Source organism: Lynx canadensis, chromosome D1, assembly GCF_007474595.2.
Source record: "Lynx canadensis isolate LIC74 chromosome D1, mLynCan4.pri.v2, whole genome shotgun sequence".
NCBI lineage: Eukaryota > Metazoa > Chordata > Mammalia > Carnivora > Felidae > Lynx > Lynx canadensis.
In genome coordinates this window covers 49288006-49308415 of record NC_044312.2, presented here as the reverse complement: position 1 = coordinate 49308415, position 20410 = coordinate 49288006, and the positions used below count along the sequence as shown (strand labels likewise).

Below are 20410 nucleotides of genomic sequence, written 5' to 3'. Positions count from 1 at the left end.
CTGTGCATAAGTTCAGGCGGAGTGATAAAAGATGGAATCAGGATGACTGTGCTGGGAACAGAGAGGAGAGGGCTGGAGGTGTAGACAGTATTTACACATGTTCCTTTGGGATCTCAGACTCAGCCTGGATTGAGCCTAGAGGCTGTCATCTGGGTCAAATTTATTACACTAGATGGCTAATAAAACTGTATTGATTTCATTTTGTTTTGCAGCAAGAAATCCCTCTGCTGGGGGAAATGTCAAATCTGATGTGTCTGAGAGGAATGAACAAGAACTGCTGGCTGGTTCAGCTGAAGGCTGCTGTCTCAGGACCAGGGATGCTTGCACTATTTAATAGGCTAAAAGAGCGCAGACACCACCCTGGGCTAGAGAGACTAGGGAGGAAGTGGGTAGAAAACCAAAGCTGATGGCAATGACCTTAAAATAGAAAATCCAGGAGTTATCATGGACATTTTAATCAATCAATCAATCAATCAATCCATTCATCAAACCTGTATAAGAATGTACTCTGTGCTTAGCAGAGTGCTGGCCAGTGGAGACATAAAGTCCCTGTTCCCCAGGAACCTGATCTAGGACCAGAGCCCAAAACGTTTGCAAATGGGTTGGTCTGGCATGGTCAGATCTTGTCTTCAATAAAATGATGGAGTTTGAGATATTGGCTCTAGCAACTCCTCTCTACACCCCCTTTCTACATCCAACCCCACCCCAGGCTTCCTTGTGATAGTAGGTTTGTGTACTATTCTTGTTCTCAGCTAACTGCCAGTTCATCTCCATTAAAGCAGCAAGTGATGATCAGAACATTTCTAACAGTAGCTTAAAGCAGGATCCATCCTGAGCTTTTTTTTTTTTTTTCAATATGTGTGAGAGATAGCCTGGTTCCAGCTAGTTTCAGCCTGATTGCTCACTAGCTTTGTGATTTTGGAAAAATCATTTGGCCTTTCTGAGCCTCATTTTACTCACCTGAAAGTGTGAGGCACCATAATTCTGTTCTGCCCTCCTCATGGGATGGTTGGAAGATTCAAAGGATGTGAATGTGCTTTGAAAATTGTCGGGCGTAATACAAAAGCAAGAGTCTACAATTACTCCCTGTGCTCTCAGTTGCTCAGAGTCAGAAACCCAGATTGTGACTGCAGGGTGTTCACAATTTATAGGCTTCTCCTTTCTTTACCCTAACCCTCAAGGGAGTGAACATATCACACTTTGGTCCACCTGCTCCCATTCAAAGATGGCTGGCTCTGAGGTTAGTGGGATTGAACTACTTTTTCCCAAGAAGATATCTGTGAGAAGGGAAAGGTGAGTGAGACTTAAAAAGGAATTCCTGAAGATTTGTATGTAGGTGGCAGGATAAGATAAATTAGGCTTAGACTACAGAAGAAGAGATTAGGTCAAACACTGGGAAGAATAACCCAGCTTTATGGTTTGGGAGACCCTGGACTGTGCAACTTTGAAATTTTTAAGACCTGAGTGTTGTCCTTTCTAACAACATTGCAACTTTGCAACTTGGGGCAAGTTACCAACATGACTCAGTTACCATTTACTAAGTTATCAAAGGTCTCTGGGACTAAGTTACTTCCTAGGGGTTGTACTGAGGTAATATAGTATGTATGCCAAAATGTGAGCTGATTGAATCTCCTTTTCTGGAACTTGTTCTGATATGAAAAATGGAGGTGGCTCTTTCTATATAATTGGTGGGGCAGGAAAATACATTAAGTAACTGGAATCCTAGTATTCTGCAAAGCCCCTGTGGAGAATCACATTGCAGATAGTATGAAAACTTGGTGAAAATATAGTAATTCTGAACTGAATGTAGCTGTGCAACACCTGAAATGCTATCATTTGTGCTCTATTGAAGGAGATAAAAACGAAGTTAGCAGGCTGCATGTAAACATCTTGAGCTTTTCTGTACACATTTTGAAAAAAAATGTCCTTAGCCAGGACAAAGAGAACTAGTAAGGAGTTAGAGAAGTTTAAATATGAGAAACCTGAGTTTACTTGCCCTTGATGAGTGTATGTTTATGGAAGGAAAATGAAGATTTCAATTCATTATTCACGTCAAAGAGAGACAGGCTCCTGTCCTGAGTGTTTGTGTTGGGACCTCCCCAAGTCACAGTCCTTGGGGGACGTATTAGAAGACACGACTGAAAGATGGTGACAAAGTCGATGATGATGGTGATGGCGGCTGGTTTTCTCTGGGAACAAGCCATGTGCTAGGCTATGTGCCAAGTGCTTCTCGTGGGTTATCTCACTGAATTCTCATCACTACATAACACATTGTTATCCTTGCTTCACAGATGCAGATACTCAAGTGAATGAAGGTAAATTCCTTGCTCCAGGTTGTCTCTCTAGGGAATGAGCCAAGACAGCAGACTACCCCCCCAAACCCAACAACTAAATATATTGTTTCTTAATTTGAATTATTTTCTAGCTCCTACTGTAATCATTACTATAAGCTATAAGAAATTTGAATTAAATTAAAGCAGTGTATCAAGATTTCCTTTATTGTAATGTTGCCAGGTGGCTGAACTTTAAATCTCCTTGAAAAAAATCTAAACTTTTCAATCAAGGCATCTGATGGTTTGCAAATTACCTTACTTATAATTTTTGGAACAATCTCACAAGGTAGGTACTATTATCCCATTTAACAGATGAAGAAATAAATAGAGGTTCAGATAATTTAAGTCCATACTTTTCTAACTTTAATGTGTATGTACATTGCCTGGAGATTTTGTTAAAATAAGATTCTGTTTCATTAGGTCTGGTGTGGGGCTTGAGATTCTGCATTTCCAACAACCTCCCAGATATTGCTAAGGCTGCTGGTATGGAGGTCACACTCTGAAGAGTGAGGTTAATAACCTGCTCACGATTTAGGGGTGCCTGAGTGGCTCAGTCAGTTGGGCAGCTGACTTTGGCTCAGGTCACTATCTCCCACTTCATGGGTTTGAGCCCCACATCAGGCTCTGTGTTGACAGCTCTGAGCCTGGAGCCTGCTTCAGATTCTGTATCTCCCTCTCTCTCTGCCTCTCCTCTGCTCATGGCCTGTCTCTCTCTGTCTCTCAAAAATAATAAAAACGTTAAGAAAATTTATATAAAAAAAATAACCTGCTCAGGATCTCATAGCATGAAAGAAGGAAATCCTTAAAGCTTAGTGTCTTACCATTATCTGTGCTTCTAAGGGGTGGTATTGGTGGCATTGAAAATACATGGTTGCCCTTTTTCTGGTGGGACAGGTGGTTAGATAGGAATCTAGACTTGAATCTAGCTCTAACAGCTCTACTTCTGGTCATGCCCCACTGTCTCTCTGAGCATCAGTTTCTCTCTATACAAAGTTGGAGATGAATTACATGGCTTCCAAGATCTCTGAATACCAGGATAAATCATGAAGTGGTTCCTATATTAAGGTCCCTCTGTTGGAATGCTTAGAGTGGCCAGACCAAACCCAGACAGATACACAGACTGATATAAAAATGGATCTGTAGACACGATCCGGTTTTCTTATTGGTTAGCTGAGAAGAGTAGATCCTTTTGTCTAAAAATTCTTATCATCCTCCTTGTTACGCATCCTCCTGATATAACACATGATTCAGTAAATTTTAGAATGCACAGTTTTTCAGAAAGGCCAGATGGTACCTGATCTGAGAACAAATGGTAGTAAGCAGGGATTTTGACTCCTTTCCCTTACTGTTCATCTTTGGAATCTGGCCCCTAGAAACTGAGGAAATGAACTTCTTCTATATAGTTCCATAGTCTGTTTCATGTGATGAAAACCCAATTCAAATTAGAGTAAGCAAAAAAGAGACACTAGTCCATGTACTGGAAGACAATAGTCCATGTACTGGAAAATCTAAGATCAGAGTTAGCTTTATGTACTGCTAGATTCTGAAGTTCAGACATATTAAGATACAGTTCCTGTAAGTATTGGTTAGATTTCATCTATTGGCTTAATTCTCAGCCAGGGTCTTTCTATGTGGGAGTAAAGATGGCTATCGAGTTTGTTTTTAGAGTCTTATGTCATTCTTAGAGCTTATGATTCCAAAGAAAAGTGAGACTTAATCTCCCATTTTCCATTTCCAAACCTTATAAACATTGAGCTCATTTGTTATACCTGGGCCTTATGCCCATTTATCAATTACTGTGATCAGAAGGAAAGGGTGGGACAATTGACTGGGTCTGGTTATATGCTCATCTACCCCTACATTTGAGGACAAAGAGAGGTGAATGATGCTAATAGCTACTCTTGTTTATCTCATTTAATAAACAAAATTACCCTGCTATGGTCTGAATGTTGTGTTCCTCCAAAATTCATATGTTGAAACCTAATGGCCAATGTGATATTTGGAGGCAGGACTTTAAGGATGGAGTCCTCAGGAATTGTATTAATGTCCTTATAAAAGAGACCTTAGAAAGCTCCCTAGCCCTTCCATCATGCGAGGACACAGCAAGAAGTCTCCATCTGTAAACCATGAAGTAGGTTTTCACCACTGAATCCGCCAGTACCTTGATCTTAGACCCCCCAGCCTTCAGAACTACAAGAAATGTTTGCTGTTTATTAGACACTCAGTTTATGGTATTTTGTTGTAGGGGCCTGAATGGACTAAGATTATCTATGGAGTAGATATTATTAAATCTGCCTTAACCCAAAGCCCCATTCTGATATACCGTTTATCCTATAAAACCGTGTTCAAGGGGGTGACATTGGAGAAGTCATATTTGTTTTTAGGCCTTTCAGGTCTGACCTTGGACTTAAAATAGAAGACACAGTCAAAAGGAATAGAGCAGAAGTGAGGAGTCAAAGTGGGAATGAGATGTGGGAGTTCAAAGTTTTAGCTGTACACGTGGCTGGGATGCCCAGAACTCTGATCAAAGACTCTTGATGTAAAGGGCTTATTACCTCCCGGGTGATGCTTGCCCAAGAGGTACCAGTGAGTTGCTTGGCTCAGGGTGAGCTGTTGCTTTTTGGTTCTAGATAAAGCCACAACTTCATAAAGCTCTGGCTTCAGTTTAGTCCCAAGGTACCTTCTGAAACTCTCTTCTTCTGCAGAGGCTTTCCTCCTTCTGACTCTCCCTGCCCTCATCATCCATTTGAGCATCAGGATGAAATATAATCCTCTTGGAGAGTACAGATGTGTGCCTTTCTGAGACGTGTACAGGTTAATCACAAGAGATATGCACTCCATCTCTCTTGAATAGAGTGGACTTTGTTGGGTAGACTCACTCGGCCTGATTTTCAACAGTTCACTATAACAGGTTCAGGGATAGGTTTTGGTATAGGGAAGCTCTGATTCAGAGAAAAGAATACACAAGAAAGGTGTAAAACTTATTCATCATTTGATCAGAAAGCATCAATTAAATCCGTAGCATGTATCCAACATTCTTCTAGACCTAGGATGGGTAGGGGGAAAGAGGATAAAGAACAACAAAAAAGTAGAAGACTAGTTCATACCAACAAGAGCCTTTCTACCTAGCTGAAGACTTCGGTAAAAGACAAATTGAAAGAATATTTGAGATTGAGATGATGAAATTTAATAGCAAAGGTGCTCATTCATTGGACAAATCTTTATTAGCTGTGTCCTATGAACCAGGCACTATGCCAAAAACATCAGGTAAACCAAACAGACACCATTATTTTTCTCATTTTTTAAGGAGCTTAAGTCTAAAAGGAGATGTTTACAAACAAGTAAAAAGTCCATTGCAAACATTTGTTGGGTGTTTGCTTCATGTTGGGCATTATACTGGGCATTATCTTTGTCTTTTGAACTGTGGGTACAAAGATAAAGACTAAAATCTAATCTTTTAACAAAATCACTGATGACAAGCATATAAGTAGATGTATTATGTGTGTATGAAATGAGATTGATAGAAATATGAACGAAGTACCATGGGAACTCAGGGAAAGGAGAACGTAACTATGCATGGTATGAGGTGTGGGTGGCGAAGGTGGGCATGATCGAGGAAGAAGGAAAATTTGGGACGTGAGCATGGAGGAGTAGGCATTTGCCAGATGAACATGACATTACTAGCAGAGGGAGCAGCATGTGAACTGTCACCACAATGTGAAAAATTCATGGAGTATTTGGCATCTTCAAATAGTTGTCCAGGTTTGGGGTAAGATTAAGAGGTAGGAGATGAAGCAGGAGAAGTAAACAGGGGCCAGATCATGAGGGACCTGTAGGTCATAATTTAGGGAGCTTGGATTTTCTTTAGAAAACAATGAAGAATCACTGAAGCATTTTAAGAAGGGAAAGGAGTCTAATGATTTCAAAATGTAAGAAGAGGAGGACATTTGAGGCAAGAAATCCTATTAGGTGGCCATTTTAATAACTCAGGTAAGATACATGTGTTCAGTGGTAGGCATGGGGTTGAGAAGGAAGAAACTAAGTCTAAAAATATTTGGGAGTTAGTCTTTTTTTTTTTTTTTTTTTTTTTTAATTTTTTTTTTTTTTTTCCACGTTTATTTATTTTTGGGACAGAGAGAGACAGAGCATGAACGGGGGAGGGGCAGAGAGAGAGGGAGACACAGAATCGGAAACAGGCTCCAGGCTCTGAGCCATCAGCCCAGAGCCCGAGGCGGGGCTCGAACTCACGGACCGTGAGATCGTGACCTGGCTGAAGTCGGACGCTTAACCGACTGCGCCACCCAGGCGCCCCAAGGGAGTTAGTCTTTTTAGAACTTGCATATGTGGGGTGAGGGAAGACAAAGGATCTAGAAGATTTCGTGTTTCTTACTTGGGCAGTCAGGTGCATGGTGCTGCCATTTATTGAGATTTGGGATATGGGAGATGTGCTGGCTAATTTTATGTGTTGACTTGGCCAGGCTGTGGCACTCAGTTATTGGGTCAAATGCCAGTCTGGATGTTGCTGTGAAGGTATTTTTTAGTTATGATTAACATTTAAATCAGTAGCCTTTGAGTACAGAAGATTACCCTCCATAACGTGGATGGGCTTCATCAGTCGAAAGCCTTCAGAGAAAAGACAGGTCCAATGAGGAAGGAGGAATTTTGCCTCCAGATGGCCTTCAGACTCAAGACTGCAATATTAATTCTTCCCTCAGTCTCCAGCCTGCCAGCTTGTCCTACAGATTTGGGAGTGCCAGCTCCCACAATTGTGTAAGCCAATTCCTTAAAATAAATGTCTCTTTCTCTCGATATACACCCTATTTGTTCTGTTTCTCTGGACAACCTTGACCATTACAGGAGGGTGTCTTTTTATTCAAGCTTGTGATTCAGAAATGTTTTGCTGAAGTAAATCTTCAGAATTTTTAAAAGAGAAAGTAAAGGCTTATTTTTGTTGTTTATGCCAGGGGATATTGTGGTTCGATATCAATACTGTTTATTTATTCCCTTGAGCTGTTGGACGATGTTCTCTCTGGGATTCTGTTGTTGTACATTGGAGAAAGTGGGATATATTTGTGTAACTCTCACCAGTAATAAAATCCACTGCACACAGTAACTTCTTGATTATTTTATTGAAGCTAGCGTTACCATCTGGTGGTTTCCTTGGAACTTACACAGATTATTTTGTACCTGTAAGGAAGTGATGGAAATGCTTCTCAAAAATGTGCATCACTTAAGAGTGTAAAAGAATACAAGTTTAAAACTATTACTTTATTCTGATTACATTTACACAAGGAGAAGTGGGTCCTTCTCCTGCACAGCCGCTTTGTGGAGCTGAGCGAAGCATACCGAGTGATCAGCCGGGAGGAGAGCCGCCTCAGCTATGATCGCCAGCTCTGCTCAGCCACTTCTCCAAAGTCTCCAGGAAGAACAGCCCGTCCTGGGTCTGCTCAAGCACACAGCAGCTCCTGGGAATCCCCCAATGCCCAATACCGGGCCCAGTTTCACAGTGTGAGGCCTCAGCGACCAGAGTCGAGGCAGCAGCAGCACAAGCACAACCAGCGGGTGCTGGGGTACTGCCTCCTGATCATGTTGGCGGGCATGGGCCTGCACTATGCTGTTTTCAGGAAGCTGGAGCAGATCCACCGCAGCTTCATGGATGAAAAGGATCGGATCATCACAGCCATCTACAATGACACACGGGCCCGGGCCAGGGCCAACAGAGCCAAGCTCCAGGAGCGAGTGCAGAGGCAGCAGCTGCAGCCCCGACCTGGAGGCCCAGAGATCCCAGAGATCCTGCCTCCGGGCACAGGCCCCGCCCCGGCCCCGGCCCCGGAGCGGCCCGCTAGGACGGGGCCTGCTCTGTGTTGTTACCTCCTTGCTACCCCGGGGGACTCCCACTCCCCAAAACGCGTGCAATAAAATGATTCTCAAAAAAAAAAAAAAAAAAAAAAAAAAAGATTAGATTCTCCTACACAATTACAGTTAGAGAGATCCAGAACAGCGAGAGCTTTATATGACTTCTTAAAGCTTTTTACTATTTCTTTCTTAATTCATTTCATTTTCGTCAGGAGCAAAGCCTTGAGATCAAACAAAACTAGTCCTTCCCGTACTATCTCTGTGACTTTGGGCAGGTAAATTTATTGCTTTGAGCCTCAGTTGCAACGTCTATAAAGCACACCACTTGCAGTTTTTGCAAGGGCTCACTGAGATGTTATTTACAAAGTGCCCCATCTAGGGCCTGGGGGCAGAGCGGGCACTAAAGTAATAGAAACTATTTTTATTATTCTTTACATTTATTTGTTCCCACATAGGCTTTCAATTCCAGATTCCCCAGGATAGTTACCTATACTTGGTCTGTTGGACCTTCAGGAATTTTTCCTTGTCCAAATGGAATTTGCAGATTTATAACCTAAAAAATCTTTAACTTAAAATTTCTCAAAAATGAAGGGAACTGACAGGAAGTAGACTTGATATCTTCATGGTCAAATAATTCAAGCTAAAGAACAAACCTTATTTCATGAGGAACAAAACTGTTCCTTCATGCTTCTCTCCCATTTTCCTTCTTTCACATGGCTGGTTGCTACTCATTCTTCAAAACTCAATATCACCTTCTAATGGAGCCTTTCTGTCCTTGCTTAGCACTTCCTTATATTTCAGCAGCACCTTTGGTCCTCTTAATGCATGCCTCCAGAGAGCACAGTTAATTTTATTCCATAAGTAAATAGCAGTCTATTTATTCTATAGAATTGTCCAGTGGTTGGCTTTGTGTTTATTCTGTAATAGCACTTATTATATTGCTTGTAATCGTCTGTTCTCTTGTTTGTATTCATTTTTTTAATGTTTAGTTATTTATTCTGAGAGAGAGAGAGAGAGAGAGAGAAAGAGAGAGCGAGCGAGCGAGATGGGGGGCCAGAGAGAGAGGGACTCCATGCTGTGAGCCCGATGCAGTCTCAGACTCATGAACTGTGAGAACACGACCTGAGCCATAATCAAAAGTCAGACACTTAGCCAACTGAGCCACCCAAGTGCCCCTGTATTCATTTCTAATGGGGAGCATTTTTTAAGAGCATGGGCCATATTCAACTTTCCAACCTGCAGTGTCTGGCACAGTGCCTGGCTAAGGAGAGAATGAATGGATAAATGGATGAATGAAAATCTGCAGTAAGTTACAATGAAGGATATGTGATAAATATTATTCTCTCACATCCACTGTTCCCAATCAGGTTTACATCTTCCCCAAGAACTAGTGAGGGCACTGCCATCTGACTCTAAAGTTTATAACATTTAAGAATTCTACAATTTTATCTCAGGCTCTACTCATCAGTCAGATCCAACGAGGCAGCCTCTGTGTGCAAAAGTAGAATGAGGTAGGGGGACTGTGAGTAGAGATTGTGATTGGTTTTTAATGAGGCTAACTGTTCTAAATATCAAATTGGTTTGCATTCTCATTAGCAATTTTCATAAATTGTTTGAAATGCTCATAACATCAGGAATGCAAACTTAGAGATGAATCAATTATACCTTGGCTTCCTGTTGAGTGGAGATTATTAACTGCATACTTTCTCATCAGAGCTCCCCACACAACTGCAGCCTTTATTTTTATCGTATCCCCTATTGCCAGCTTCTATCTGAACCAACTCCACTTTAGTCTAATCAGGGCATGTGAAGTTAAGACTAGGGCAAAGAGAAAGGAGAGCCTAGAAAAGTGAGTCACTTGTCTGGTTAGGTATGGGTTCAACACAGTAACTTTGCAAAGAAGTCATTGTAGGAGGACTATAACAGCCTCCCATTAGCAGAGCACATAACTCCATCTCACACCCCACTGGCTCTCTTCCTATGCTCTCTGGCCCCAAGTGGGGACCCTGCCTGAATGCCTTCATCAAGCATTTGTGCCAGAATGCTGCCAGTGCACCAACTGCTCTATCACTTTTAAACTGAGGGCCCCTCACAGAGGAACCACCATTCACAATCTGTGTTTATGAGTCCTGTGCTTTTAGTTACAATTTTAAGTACTGGCAAAATATGCATACTCCTAAGCAATATAGTGTTAAGTTTGTTAGGATTTGAACTTTAGCAAACACGTATCATACTGAATGTTTTGTTCTGTGACTTGCTTTCTTTCATTCATCATGTTTTTGGAACTCAATGATGTTATATGTGACTCATTCATTGTCATTGCTGATAGAATCCCACTCTATCAGTACACAGGTCCTCGGGCTTTAGTAAAAATCCCTGGGGCCAAATATGTTTTCACATATAGCCATTCATTCATTCATTCATTCATTTATGTAAGCTATACACCCAGTGTAGGGCTTGAACTCACAACCCCAAGATCAAGAGTCACATGCTCTACCAACTAAGCCAGCCAGGAGTCCCCCAAATACAGCCTTTTTTGCTTGTTTTTATAAAGATAATAGGATATATATTCCATCAATTACATAATGTCCCCAGTAGTGTCTTGAGAGGCATTTGGTAATCAAACACATGAATATTTCTGGTTAAAAGGTAGAGAATGTTCACTTTAAGAGGAATAATACAGATATTAAATAGCTTTGTGTTAGTTCATATCAGGCTCTGCTACCAAGTAAGTTATGAAGTCACTTCCAGTTTCCAAAGTTTAGGGATTATGGGTCTGTTCCATAATTGCTATTTTTTCTTGGAGACATTTAGTTGGTGTCCAGTATTTTGTTAACACAGATAATGCTACCATACCATCTTTATGTGGCTGCCTCCACCCACTGGGCTATTTGAAGCCAGGAGCTATTTCATACTCATCTTCATGGCTTAACACAGGGCATCAATAAGTGGGTTTTGAATGAATGAATAAGTGCTCACTTTGCTCCTCTTGAAAACTGTACAGCTACATCAAAACTGCAAAAATGAGTCCCAAAGAAGGAGCTCAATTCACTAGTGCCATTAAACAAGGGACTGGAATAAATGAATAAAATCCTCAGGCAACTTTGGGAGTATTTCTTCTCTTGCTGGTTAGGTAGAATGCTCACATGTGATCTCTGTATTATGATATCATAATGGGTCTTTCAAAGACATTCTATTAAGTATAGTCTTAGTATAATTCACAGTGGTACATCCAATTCACCTCCCTTCTCCCCCTGAGTTCAGGGGACATATATAAGGTTTGAAGAGTCAAACACAGACCAAAGAATGAGGAAGCGGGAAAGTGGCCTCTCCGAATTTGTTGGACAAAATCCAGCACTCTATCAATTACTATCTCTACCGGTGGTTCATGTGGCTTAAGAGTAACAGCAATGGTAGAGAAGGTGCAGGCTGTGCCTAGGGATTAGTTTGAAAGTTCTTGCTGTATGTATTTCCATTTCTACTCAGGGCCCTTGAAGGAGAAGGACCATGAGAGTATACGGTCTCAGTTTTAAGGGCAGCCATGACATACCCTTTCTTATTCCTGAACAGAGGCTTATTTTTCTCTTAATAGGATTTTTTTTAATTAATTAATTAATTAATTAATTTATTTATATATATATGAAATTTATTGACAAATTGGTTTCCATACAACACCCAGTGCTCATCCCAAAAGGTGCCCTCCTCAATACCCATCACCCACCCTCCCCTCCCTCCCACCCCCCATCAACCCTCAGTTTGTTCTCAGTTTTTAACAGTCTCTTATGCTTTGGCTCTCTCCCACTCTAACCTCTTTTTTTTTTTTTTTTCCTTCCCCTCCCCCATGGGTTCCTGTTAAGTTTCTCAGGATCCACATAAGAGTGAAACCATATGGTATCTGTCTTTCTCTGTATGGCTTATTTCACTTAGCATCACACTCTCCAGTTCCATCCACGTTGCTACAAAAGGCCATATTTCATTTTTTCTCATTGCCACGTAGTATTCCATTGTGTATATAAACCACAATTTCTTTATCCATTCATCAGTTGATGGACATTTAGGCTCTTTCCATAATTTGGCTATTGTTGAGAGTGCTGCTATGAACATTGGGGTACAAGTGCCCCTATGCATCAGTACTCCTGTATCCCTTGGATAAATTCCTAGCAGTGCTATTGCTGGGTCATAGGGTAGGTCTATTTTTAATTTTCTGAGGAACCTCCACACTGCTTTCCAGAGCGGCTGCACCAATTTGCATTCCCACCAACAGTGCAAGAGGGTTCCCGTTTTTCCACATCCTCTCCAGCATCTATAGTCTCCCGATTTGTTCATTTTGGCCACTCTGACTGGCGTGAGGTGATACCTGAGTGTGGTTTTGATTTGTATTTCCCTGATAAGGAGCGACGCTGAACATCTTTTCATGTGCCTGTTGGCCATCTGGATGTCTTCTTTAGAGAAGTGTCTATTCATGTTTTCTGCCCATTTCTTCACTGGGTTATTTGTTTTTCGGGTGTGGAGTTTGGTGAGCTCTTTATAGATTTTAGATACTAGCCCTTTGTCTGATATGTCATTTGCAAATATCTTTTCCCATTCCGTTGGTTGCCTTTTAGTTTTGTTGGTTGTTTCCTTTGCTGTGCAGAAGCTTTTTATCTTCATAAGGTCCCAGTAATTCACTTTTGCTTTTAATTCCCTTGCCTTTGGGGATGTGTCGAGTAAGAGATTGCTACGGCTGAGGTCAGAGAGGTCTTTTCCTGCTTTCTCCTCTAAGGTTTTGATGGTTTCCTGTCTCACATTTAGGTCCTTTATCCATTTTGAGTTTATTTTTGTAAATGGTGTGAGAAAGTGGTCTAGTTTCAACCTTCTGCATGTTGCTGTCCAGTTCTCCCAGCACCATTTGTTAAAGAGGCTGTCTTTTTTCCATTGGATGTTCTTTCCTGCTTTGTCAAAGATGAGTTGGCCATACGTTTGTGGGTCTAGTTCTGGGGTTTCTATTCTATTCCATTGGTCTGTGTGTCTGTTTTTGTGCCACTCTTAATAGGATTTTTTACTAACATTTTTGCCTACAGGTCCAGATTTTCCATCAATTTCTAAATAGAATACTGCTACTTTATAGAGGATATTTTAAAAAATTCTATTGATAAGTCAAAAAGAAATGTGTGGGTCACATTAAACTGGATGTTTCAAGTCTCTGAGAGTTGTTTCTCTAATTATTGGACATCATTCATTCAACAAAAATCCTGTCTATTAAGACTTTGCTGGGTGCTGAGGATGTCAAAGACAAATGAGACAAAGTTCATGCGATATGTTAATTTTATGTGTCAACTTGTCTGGGCCACGGAGCCCAGATATTTGGTTAAACATTATTCTGTGAGAGTGTTTTTGGATGAGACTTACATTTAAACCAATGTGCATAGGGTAAAGCAGAGTGCCATCCCTAATATGGGTGGGCCTCATCCAATCAGTTGAAGGCCTTAATAGAACAAAAGGCTGACCTCCTCCCCTGAGCAAGGGGAATTCTCCAGCAGACTGTTAACATACTTCATCTGCAACATCGCCTCTTTCTGGTTCTATAGCAGACTGCCTTTGGACTTGAACTGCAAATCTTTCCTGAGTGTCCAGCCTGTCACCTACCCTCCTCCCCCATCAGATTTTGAACTAGCCAAGCTTGTACAGTAACATGAACCAATGTCATCGAATAAATTAATTTCTCTTTCTATACACACACACACATTCTGTTGGTTCTATTTCTCTGGAGACCCTAATAGAGTCCCTATTCTCTAGCACCCAGCATCTCTTGAAACAGAGATGCAAACAAGCAGTTGTATTCCAGTGTGAAGATTGCCCTAAAAGTTGCTTTCATGTATAAAATATGATGAGAGCACAAAGAAGCATCTGTACTCTTGTGGGCATACTTAGGGAAGGCTTTCCAGGAGTTGTTTTCTAGGAGGGTAGGGTCTTAGAGAGATCAATGTGAAAATGTCCAAAGGTGTGGGAAAAGTGTGTCCTGAGGACCGTGTGTGCAGGACAAAGTGGTGACAAATAGAAATTCAAAATGTAGCAATTGAACAAAATACTCAAAAGTTAAGAAAAGCAATAATATGCCTGTGTACACCTCTGGACAGACAGACTCTCCTTGGGGAAAAGAGTTCATTGTACACTAGAGTCCAGTGATGGAAACCAGGCAAACAAATGCTGAGATAGCACTCATGTCACGCCCAGAGAAACTGGCCTGCCTTATCCAGAGCTGGAGGGAGCTCTGAGTTCAGAGTGGTCTCCCCATAAGCACCTATGACTAGGACAGTCTTCTGTGTGTGGCACCCCCGGTTTGACCCTCATGGTGAATATGTGCTAAAAAGCACTGACATTTAATATACTTTGCTCCTTGTCTCAAATCCATTGGTGTAGGATTTAGAGAACAAATGGCTTGTGCTTATAGGTATGATTATATAATGTAAGTAAATAGGCTTAAAAACAAGAAAAAAAGCAAGAGAAACAGGAGTCCATTAAGATACAGAGTCAGCTGAGAATTCTGCCCCATTTTCTGAGAGAAGTTGAAGAGAAAAAGCTAAAAATAGAGAAGAAATGAGCAGGAAAGGACAGGAATGTGAATCAAACAATCCACACCTCTATGCTAAAAATTGATTAGGATTGAAAGTAGGTACACTTAACCTAATTGGGACGAAGTAACTGTAATTAGGTTAAGGGAAATTTGGAGTTGAACATTTCAAGGATACCTAGACCTCTATCAATTTTCCAAGTGGAGGTGTTGAGTGGAGAGGGAGTAGGGCTTTGAGAGTCTTATTCATCATAAAGATAGTTGGGAGGTGGGAATGGAGACTGGGAGGGGTGTTCTGATTTACTCTGGTCCCTTCTGAGCACCTTACCCACCCCTCCAGTGCCTGTTAGCCTCCCCACACCCTTATATTCATCCCCTGTTGAAAGGCTCTCCCTGTGCCCAGCTCTCCACCTTGCCCCGTTTCCATCTGTGGCCTAAAACAGTGATAGCCCATCAGCTGCAGCAACAACCAACAGGCCTTTCTCATTTCCAAGGTCTGTACTCTGACAGGAGCAATTTTTAATGACATTTCAAAGTAAATTGAATGGAGCTTGTAACAGCAACATTATGTGATTGTGCCTTGTGTGGTCATGTTTTCAGAGCCTGTGGCATATGGAAAAGGGATGTGCTTGGTAAACGACATCCTATGGAAAAGTCGAGGAGAAAATTCAATTTGCCTTCAACTGTCAGTACCAACAGTATCTGTCCTGCCTACATCACACAGATGAAAGTTCAAGCTGCACAAAAAATCCATGCTGACCTCAGACTAACTCTGTGTGTGCACATGTGTATGTATTTGTGCACGTGTGTAAATATGTGTGTTGGTGAGGCTGAAAACGACTCCAGGTATATGGATATCAACTTCTCCTCAGCAAGGCATCACAGGGGAAGATGGAAGCACTGGCTGTTAAACATAACTATTTGGTCTGTGTGAAGACTGAGACTTACTGACAAAAAGTTTTGCAACTAACTGGCTGTTTGGTCTTAAGCCACTTAATTTCTTGGAGCCTCTGTCCTCCTCTGTAAAATGGGGATACAGGAATTGCCCACCTAATGGGGTTTCTGAGAGGATGAAAAAGGCAGCATTTGTGACAGCATCTAGTCTGGCATTCAAAGTCCATCATGAGCTGGCCGTTAGTGCCCAATCTCAACTTGCATTGCATTGTTCTTCTAAACAAACCTTTTGCACTTCCTTCAAATGGGAAACCTTACACACACGCCATTGCTCACCTGGTTTTCCCTTCCTGCAATGTTAGGTTTTTCCATTTGTCCAAGGAATATAAAATTTTAAAAATTCAGCCTGAATCCCATTGGTTTCAGGAAGCCTTCCTGGATTATTTTTACCTTTGATGATTGTTCCCTCCTTGAACTCCTTTGAACTTTACAGCACCTTATCAAGTGTTTAACACAACCCCCTTGACAGCTTAATGGTGTGTGTCTATGAAACAGAGAAAATATTTTCAAATAACTCCTGTTGCATTTTCCTCTCTTCTTAATTTTATTTTCCCCAAAATATTTTCTCTAATAGGACTAGACCAAAAGACCAGAATGAGGAAAGGAGTCTATGATATAAGGAATGTCCCTTCCTGGAGGGAAGATGAAATCAGAAGACCTTCTGGTGCTGGGTGAAAGAGGGGAGTCAGGAGAGGAGGCAAAATGCAGAAATAAATGATGTCCCCCCCCCACTCTGGGATCAGATATTGGTGAATAAGAAGATAGACATATAAAGATAGAAAACATGTAATCTCCTGGCCTGATGTCCTCACACATGATCCAAAGACAGTGTAAACCCCAAAGAGAAATACGAAATTTAGCATAACATTCCTAACTATGAAGTGCTTAGATGGTAGAGTAGGAATTGCTGAAAGAAGTGCCCAAGAGTTTGGCCTTAGTTTTCTATGGTCTGTTCCCTAGGGGATCCAGAAGTTCTGTGTGGTCTTGGGGCATTGGGATACTTGGGAGATGTTGGGTGACAAACTGAGAAGGTGAAGGGGAGTTGTCCATAGTAGTTAAAAGTGAAGAGATACCACAGCAAAGAGCAGGGCCAGCTACCTGCACTGGTGACCTCAAAGCAGTTGCAGATGTCTTAGAGGACCAGTGGTTCCAGTGAGAACCAGGGTAGGGCCACGCTAGTGAGCAAGACATCAGTCTTTAACTTCAGTGAGAGGCCCACAGGATGCTAGTCAGGGACCAAGGAATAGCAGAGGCAGCAGGAACTGGAAGGAAACAAGGCGAAGAAGCACATCTTCTCTTAGGTTTTATGTTTTCCAACTGTCTCCCTCCCACGTTCTCCCCCATCACATCAGTGGGATGAGTGCTTGAGAGCAAGGTGAAATAAGTGATAGGAAATGAGAGCTACAGGCTCCTTCTCTCTCCCTCCCTCTCCCTCTCCTTCTCTCTCTCCCTCTCCCTCTCCTTCTCCCTCTCTCTCTCTCTCTCTCTCCTCCCTTCCTCCTCTTTTTCCTTTGCACATCTGATAAGTAGTGAGTAGATTCTGGCCTACTTCTGTGTATTTTATCTCCTCAAATAGATTAGAAGTTGCTGATGGGGGCCACCTGGGTGGCTCAGTCGGTTGAGCCTCCGACTTCGGCTCAGGTCATGATCTCATGGTCTGTGAGTTCGAGCCCTGTGTCGGGGCTCTGTGCTGACAGCTCAGAGCCTGGAGCCTGCTTCAGATTCTGTGTCTCCCTCTCTCTCTGACCCTTCCCTGTCCGTGCTCTCTCTCTGTCTCAAAAATAAATAAACATTAAAAATATTAAAAAAAAAAAGAAGCTGCTGACGGGAGTGACAGAGTTCTAGAACTGTTCCTGACATTGTGTTCTGAACACAGTGGGCACTTAGTCAATGTTGTCAGTTTTGTGGAGTTACAACATATACATCTTCATCTGCAGAAGTGGTGGTGGTGACGATAATAAATGCTCCTGTTTGCTATAAGGGAGATATAGGGTAGCAGATGAAAAGAAGGTTCTGGATCCAGACTGTCTTGGTTTGAATCCTGGGTATGCAACTGAACTAGCTGTGGGACCCTGGGGGGAAATCATTCAACTTCTCTGTAACTTAGTTTCTTTAGCTGTAAAATGATCATAGTTCCTAGGACTGTTCTGAGGATTAAAAAAATTTGTACACATATACCTAGAGTGCTTGGGTCATATAAAACACTTGAAAACATTTTTGTCTTATGTGCCAGGCAATTTAAATGCTTCTTGGTCTCCATTTTATTTATTTACTTTTTAAAATTAATTAGTTGTTTTAGCTTATTTTTTGAGAGAGAGAGTGAGCAATCAGGTGAGGGGCAGAGAGAGAGGGAGAGAGAGAATCCCGAGCAAGCTCCTCATTGTCAGTGTCAAGCCTGATGTGGGGCTCGAACTCATGAGCCATGAAATCACGACCAGAGCTGAAATCAAGAGTCAGATGCTTAACTGACTGAGTCACCCAGATGCCTCTATCTATCTTTCTATCTATCTATCATCTATCTATCATCTATCTATTTATCTAGTAGGCTCTACACCCAACGTGAGGCTTGAACTCACAACCCTGGGATTGAGAGTTGCATGCTCTACCAACCGAGCCACCCAGGCACCCCTTGGTCTCCATTTTAGAGATGAGGTGCAGAAACGTTAAGTGACTTGCACAGGAGCACAGAGCTAGCAAGTGATAGAACCCAAATTCCAAGGCAGTCAGCCTGAGCTCACAGGCTGCACACATTCATTACCCTTCTCTGGTAGAGAAGAAGTAGGATGGAAACCACTCACTTTCCTATTAGTCCTCAAGTCCCTCACTCTGTGAGCACTTTCTCCCCTACTAGGGCCATTCTGTTAGTGATTTCTTCTCTTCCACACCCACTTAGATAGTGACAACCCACAGCTCTTAAGAACATCTTACTTGGTGTATTATGGTTAAGAAAAAGAGAAATATAAGGTTTATTTTACTGTACTTATTCTCTCCTATATTTAAAGTTTCTTAAAATTAAAAATTTAAGTTCCTATTATTCTCCCAGGCTATTAATAACTTTATTAGAGTGAAAAATTTGGGGCCATTTCGAAAATTTAGATTTAATAGATTAAGCTGAAACTATCACATTAGATGCCATTTATTAAGTGTATACTGGTGACAAACACTGTATTGTGTCTAGTCTTCATAATAATCTTGAGGGTTTAGTATTGCTATTTAATTTTAAAGGTGAGAAAGCCAAAAGTTTTTAAAATAGGAATCCTCAGGAAAAAAAAATATATATATATATTTACATATAAGTTTATACACATAATACTAGAAATCCTTTGAAAAAATTATAAGCAGATTTAAAAATACTTAATAAGATGGAGCTTATAAATTATGAAAGAATAATGTCCATGACTGTGAATATATGATGACACATTACTCATTTAATTTTCTGGAGGCCACATCAATATGCTGCCTAATTTAGCCTTGAAAAATGCATGGAGTTAACCTGGTTATTTCCTGGAGGGATTCTTTGCAGAACCTTTCTGTAAGGCAAGACAATAAAATTAGGAAGAAAAATCAAATTATACACCTTGAGTTTAGAAGATCAGGGTTCATGAACACATGGAGTAAAAGGGTAGATACCCCAGGGTAAGTGTTTGCTAGAGAAGTTCTATTTGAATTTCCTTTCCTAAAGCTTCAGATGTAGTTTCAGTATCAGATTTTAAGCAGCATTCATACTATTCTGTTAGAAGTAAATGCAGCTGACTTGAGAGCTGCTGGGACTTCCTCAGCTGGGCTAGAAAAGGGGCACAGTCTTGGGAAGATAATGATTTAAGACTCTGTTTCTCAAACTCTGCCTTGTATCAGAATCACCTGGAGGGCTTCTAAAAACAGGTTGCCAGACCTACACCCAGAGTTTGATATAATAGGTCTGCTGTGGGGCCTAAGAATTTGCATTTCTAATAAGTTCCCAGATAATGCAGACTCTAATAAATCCAGGGACCCATTTTTGAGAACCAATGATTTGGGAGAAGCTTGATTGCCTTTATCCATTTTTGGTAAGTTTCCTTCCTTCTTCTTCTTACTCTCTGCCTCTTATTCTTAGGAATGGAGAAACATCACACTTCCCTCTCTGAAATCACTTGGACTCTGGTTTTGGAGACATCATCAAGGTATACTGGAGAGATTACAAAAGATGGAGAAGGAGAGTCCTGGGTATGAGTGTAAGACTTGTCATTCACTACCTGCGTGACGCAGGACAAATCATTGAACTTCTTTGAACTTGAATTTCCTTATTCATGGAATGGGAAAAATGATGAGAGCTCCCTACCTATGTAATGAGATTGCTGTGAGAGTGAATCAAAGGACAGGTATGAAAGCACTTTGTAAATCATAAAGCTGTTTGATATGATACGGCCTCGAACAGACCCGTGTTTGAATATTGGCTTAGTCCAATGTGATGTCTTGGACAAATTTACCCTCTCTGTGCATAAAATAGAGGGATAAAATATGTATCTCATAAGTTTATTGTGAGAATTAAATTAGATAATGTTAATAAAGTACCTAGTATATAGTCTTAATAGGGCTTAATAAAGGCTAATTGCTGCTCCTAACTGTATGAAATTGTACCACTTTCTACCCAACTGCTCAAGCTCCAAATGTAAGAATCAGTCTTGATTAACTTCTTTCCTTCATTCTCCACTTCTGTTTTATCTACTGGCATACCTCT

The 20410-nt window shown here is 41.2% G+C and overlaps 1 protein-coding gene across 1 annotated transcript in view; it reads left to right on the top strand.

Moving 5' to 3' along the window:
* The window catches only part of LOC115526233, a 28713-nt gene extending 20424 nt beyond the window's left edge, over positions 1-8289 (top strand). Inside the window, exon 5 of the mRNA XM_030333701.1 lies at positions 7626-8289. Within this exon, the coding sequence (XP_030189561.1) occupies positions 7626-8252 (627 nt within the window). The 3' untranslated portion in view covers positions 8253-8289. The remainder of the gene's footprint in view (positions 1-7625) is intronic.
* Positions 8290-20410: the final 12121 nt, after the last annotated feature.